At 38.2% G+C, this 5,252-nt stretch overlaps 1 protein-coding gene across 1 annotated transcript; it reads right to left on the minus strand.

The window, feature by feature from the left end:
* Nucleotides 1-2,671: 2,671 nt before the first annotated feature.
* On the minus strand, nt 2,672-3,286 carry LOC135708272 (uncharacterized). Its single transcript, XM_065230274.1, has 2 exons — nt 3,242-3,286; nt 2,672-3,172 (listed from the first exon to the last, which is right to left on the minus strand). The coding sequence occupies exons 1-2, from the start codon at nt 3,284-3,286 to the stop codon at nt 2,672-2,674; spliced, it is 546 nt and encodes a 181-aa protein (XP_065086346.1).
* Between the last annotated feature and the right edge of the window lie 1,966 nt (nt 3,287-5,252).

The raw sequence follows: 5,252 nt of genomic DNA on the forward strand, positions 1-5,252 counted from the left end.
TCTCTTAGTGGAAGTGAATATACACTGTAATTATTTTTGAGAGGCATTGTGTACTACCGCAAACTATATAAGAAATAATCTCAGTGATTATTTACTTCCGCTAAGAGCTACATCTACCATTTCAACGTCCCCACGCGTTTTTACTTGCCCCGGTGTTTTGCATAAATAACTTTCCGCGTTTCGTATAAGGGACTGTTCATTAACTACGTAGACAATTTGGAACTCTTGCAACCTCTCCCTCCCCGTAGTTAATGAACAGCCCCTTAGTTAGACCAGACCCAAATCACCTTTAACCACTGACTTGCTCCTGCTTACTGCAGGACCAAGCGCCACGCCGTCCGAAGCGGTAATGAGCAGAAACGCGACAGCAGCGCTGTTTTATATCTTTTCAGAACGATGTGCAACCAAGTGGTACTCGATTATGATGACTGGGTTTGGGGAAAAACGCTTATTTCATAAAAACAGTGATAAAATTATCATTTGTACATTATTCAAAAGTTTTATAACGGAAAATTGGAAAAATATTTATTTCAGCAGGTTTGTAATGTAATATCCTATCGATTGGCGTATTTGGATTTTAATTTCATCTATAAATGACAAAGTTACAAGCGTTCAAAACCTAACACTATTTCACCACACATATTTTTTGATTTGCATCCCAGTATAGTCGACAAAGACGTAGTTCTACGTCAAAATTAGTTAGGTAGTTATTTTTCATCTAAGTGATTCCTAATGTTTTTCGTTGTTCTCTAGTTTGAAGTGGTTAAGACAAGGATTCTGATGCATGGTCATTATCTGTATTCCCTGATGTAGCTGTTTTCTATTTCATGCTTTGGGTGCAAATCACCCAATCAGGAGTGTTAAAAATTTAGCCTGAGATTCAAGACCCCTTTGAGCACTGTGGTGTGAAAAGTCCAAAAGTATTTTCTGCCAATTGTCTACTGGTCAATTACCACTAATGATTAGATTTATCAAATACTGTCAGTTCCGATTGAATACAAGCTCCCACACCAATAATGCATGGATGTGGATAAACATTTCATGGTGTAGCCTGGTGACGCAATAATTACAGCACCCAAAACGGGGCACCAAAAGGCTATTTACGTACAATAAAAATCCACATCGAATATTCGCGGTGTGCTGTTGTCGTTGTGGCAAACCACCACCCGTATGGCGTGTTTTGAGGACAGATAAAAATTTTGGTCAACCGCATGGTACGTGATAAAAATGGTAAATGTATGGCCACTTCAAAAACACCCTGTCCCACGCATGATAGTTGATTCTAGGAAAAAGTATGTTGCTTGTAATCACATAAAATGATACCGGGGAAAAGTTACATGCAAAGCATTTTGCTAAACGATTGAATTTTTTTTCCATGCATCTAAACATCAAAAAACATATCAGAATGGTGATGACAAGTGGAGATGCTTGCTAAAAGTTAACATCTTTCTGTAGAGGCGCTCTACGACAAGAGCACTTGTCGAGCTTGTGTAATGGCATCAAGTTTCGGAGAGAAGTACGTCAGACAACAAGATATTTACGTCTCCAGCAGATGGGTGCTCGCTCAACTGCTGAGATGCTGTTGAGAGGCATAAAAAAGGCAGACAACTTTTCGTCAGTTTTCATGACGAATGTTCTACATACTATTAAAGTTGTGGAGCTATCACGTAGGTTTCCACTGCTTTAGTGAAGACTTATTCGTTTTTGCACTTGATATTTTGATCAATTTTTGCACTTTCTGTGAAATCATAACTTATTATTAGATTTTTGTTTGTGCTCTTTTTGGAAAAAATAAATCCCCTTTCGGCACTTAAAATGTTTGAGCAATAAGCAAATAACAACACACATCGATGAACATCTGTTAAACGATATCGGTCTACAAATGGCGTTGTTTTGAACTTGTGCTAAAAGAAACTGGCAAAACCTATACAAACTCTGAAATGACGGCTGATGTAAAAATCAACGCGTTTAATCTTGTATTTCTTTTCACGTAAACTTGCAACTTGCATGATATTTTGCATACATCGGTGAACGGTTGCATACAATACTTGGAATATTTCACTAATTGTCTCATAACTTAACACGATTTATGATGTATGCTTATATGATATATCAAGCTCCATTTATGTGTATCAGATTGAACAAACATTTACGCTACTTTTTCGAACTGTTAAGGTACTCTTCGATCTCCTGGAACTGACCAGAATTTGACATGAGTCATAGCATATCATATGACTTATAGTATAGCATTGGCCTCATCTGGGCATGCTTAGAGTGTCCATCGGCAAGTGGCCATGAGTCAAACAGTATCGGGAACAATTTGGTGCCCTGGGATAGCAATCTAAATAAATCGTGCAACACATCAAACCATAATATTTTACACAGCAAAATATAATTTAGAAATCAAACTTCACTTCCCTTAATGCAGATAATTTTACCGCAATTTATATAAGTAAGATCAACAGCAGCCATAAATCGAATGGAATGGAGACGACTTCTTCGTACAGCACAGGGCACCCCGTCCGGACGGACGCGTCCTAGCCTGAATAGTAAAGGTCAGACCATTAAATAATGAAGAATGAAGGGTAGAAATAAATTGGTGCAACTATCCGATAGTTATGTTGAATAGCATATATTTTTCTCCTGTTTACAATTGCATAAGAATCAATGCTCAACCAAAGCTGGAGAAAAGACCACTGATCAGAGTTGAGATAGAGTTGATCAGTGAGGTGCTCTGCGATGCAACGGACGACGAAAGGCTGGTCACATTGGCCGTAGCGGCGTTCAACTGGTTGATCAGAGTCGTCGAAACACTGCTTCCGGCTGACACGATTTGACTCACGACGGAGTTCAAGGTGGTAATAGCGCTCGTCAGCTGGGTAGTAAGACTGCTTATCTGGGAAGTTACGCTAGAGCTGAGGCTTGTCAGTCCATTGGAAAGAATGTTGCTCACAGCTGATTCAGCACTTTGGATAGCGGTTTGAGCGTTAGATAAAGCCGTTGTCAGCGCCGAGCTAGCAGAGCTAGTAGAACTTGCAGCGGTGGATAGAGCTGTTTTGATTTGGCTGGCTACAGATGATAGTTGGGTCTGCAGGGTGCTCGTCAAGCTCGAAAGCGTACTCGTGACTGAACTGGTCAGTGTAGAAAACAATCCAGGATGGGCAATGGCAACCTACATTGGAATAAGTCAAGTCAGATTTACAAACAAGTTTCTGCTGATAATGTTTTATGTTATACTTACGCCCAACAGGCACAGGCCCAATCCAATAAACAACAAACTTTTCATGTTAAGAGTAGGTATATGTCACTTTACCACGCAACTTGAACTGTACAATGATTCTTCAGATCGTGATATTTATAGTGAATTGAGAGCTGTACAATTGATTGTTTTTCATGAATGATAAAACCGCTATGTGTAGATTAGTTAAATATTTCTTATAATGATCGCTTAGTGAGATAGGTCGTTGACAAATATGCTGAACGATGGTCATTGTTACCGTTCCGCATGAATAAAACCCTTGTATTTAGAACATCCAATAACAACCTAATTCATGGTGCGTTTACACAATCATTTTCAGTCAAAATTTGATTCTGAATGAATGCTTTATTGATCATTCAAAGGATATGTGCGGTAGTGTTACACATTCTAGTCATTAGTGGAGAAGAAAATATCACACGCACACACACATTGTAAATTTTTCCATTTTCTTCCACGGGAATATGTTTTAACTGCCAAACAAGCATCGATGCATACTATTGAATAAACATAATTGTGAGAGTGGACCCTTGAATTGCGTTGTTATTTATCTGAGAAGACGTTCTAAACACAGGGATTCAACTCGTATGGGATGATAACAATGATCTTCATTGAGTCAGTAGTATCAGGTAGATCTCCTTCACTGAGCGGTCCAGATGAAAGAATTTATTTTATCCATTGATACCAGTTTCAGCATTTATAGAAGAACATTTCAATAGGTTCGACCGTGCATACAAATTTGGTGCAATTGAGTAATAGTTTCCACCATCAAATCCATCAGATGTCGCCCCGCCAGTGGTGGTGGATAAACCAATTTTTCGGTATGGAGGTTTTCGAATAATCGTCGATGTCTCTTCAAACCTTGCTTCTACCGGTGAGAAAATTTCTCTTTTGTAGTAGGGACATTATGTAGAAATAATATATCGTACAATTTGCACCATTTTTGATATTTTTAATTAGAAGTGGATTTCGCCATAACATTCTTAAGTCGATATTGCACCAGGCCAATTGAAGGCTGCTCTCCCTCTGGTGGTGAGTACTGTCAGAAGCAGCATGAAGCACATAGTTTGCGATGCATAGTTTTATATAAAAAAAGTTCTTATTACATAGCGCCCACAAAGTCAAATACAACAGGGCGTGAATTTTGCTGCTGAAGTCTTTCTGAACATATATCACATGTTTCACGGTTTAGTAATATCGTTGGTCATATTTAACGGTAAGCGGATTTCATGGATTTTTTTTTTGGTTCTATTTTCGGAAATTATGATGGGAGGAACTGGGTGGGATATTTCAGGAGATTTCCAAGATAATTCTGACTCTGATTATGATCAGAATGCCATACCCACTCAAAGCTAGATAGAGCTGGAATTAGAGCGTAACAGCTTTTGTGAACAATGACTTCTCTCGATGATTTCTAGGAATCCAAAGCATGCTCACGCAAACCAACATAAGCAACAGATAGTGAAACTGTTCCCCTACCCGATGGTAATGTTGATTTGGGTTGGCGAGACTTGACTTTCTAGAAATCATCGAAAGAAGTCATTGTTTACAAAAGCTGTTACGCCCTAATTCCAACTCTATCATGAGAGACTTGTAAATTGAAATAGTATATTTTATACAGAATTATGGAGACAAATTTTACCGGCTTCATTTCAGAATTATAGAGCATTTGAAGAGAATTGTAGAATCAATACGAAGAATTGGAAGAAAATACTTTGGGTCCAAACATTTGCTCTCCTATATGAAAAAAGCGGACCAATTCTTTGTATCATTTTTGGAAAGGTGTAAAATGATGAATAGCAGGAAAGCTTTATGTGGAAACTGCCCTTATATAATTTAATTGTCAGGAACATGGCTTATACACTAGTGGAAGTTAATATAAGGACACTTTAAAATTCATGGCTGCTCCCAAATCTAAGAATCAGAGGAAAAATTCTATATCATGTTTTATGTTATCATGTTGAAGGAGAAAATCACATTTCCATTTATTTCTCCT

The sequence above is a fragment of the Ochlerotatus camptorhynchus genome, unplaced genomic scaffold (genome assembly GCF_037179485.1).
Source record: "Ochlerotatus camptorhynchus isolate MF236.1 unplaced genomic scaffold, CSIRO-AGI_Acam_v1.1 ptg000329l, whole genome shotgun sequence".
Lineage (NCBI taxonomy): Eukaryota > Metazoa > Arthropoda > Insecta > Diptera > Culicidae > Ochlerotatus > Ochlerotatus camptorhynchus.

Bases quoted from the DNA above. Each gene is read 5' to 3' on its own strand.
- LOC135708272 (XM_065230274.1), bottom strand. From the start codon at position 3,286: ATGAAAAGTTTGTTGTTTATTGGATTGGGCCTGTGCCTGTTGGGC. The intron at 3,173-3,241 runs GTAAGTATAACA...ATTCCAATGTAG, and splicing joins TGGGCCTGTGCCTGTTGGGC to GTTGCCATTGCCCATCCTGG.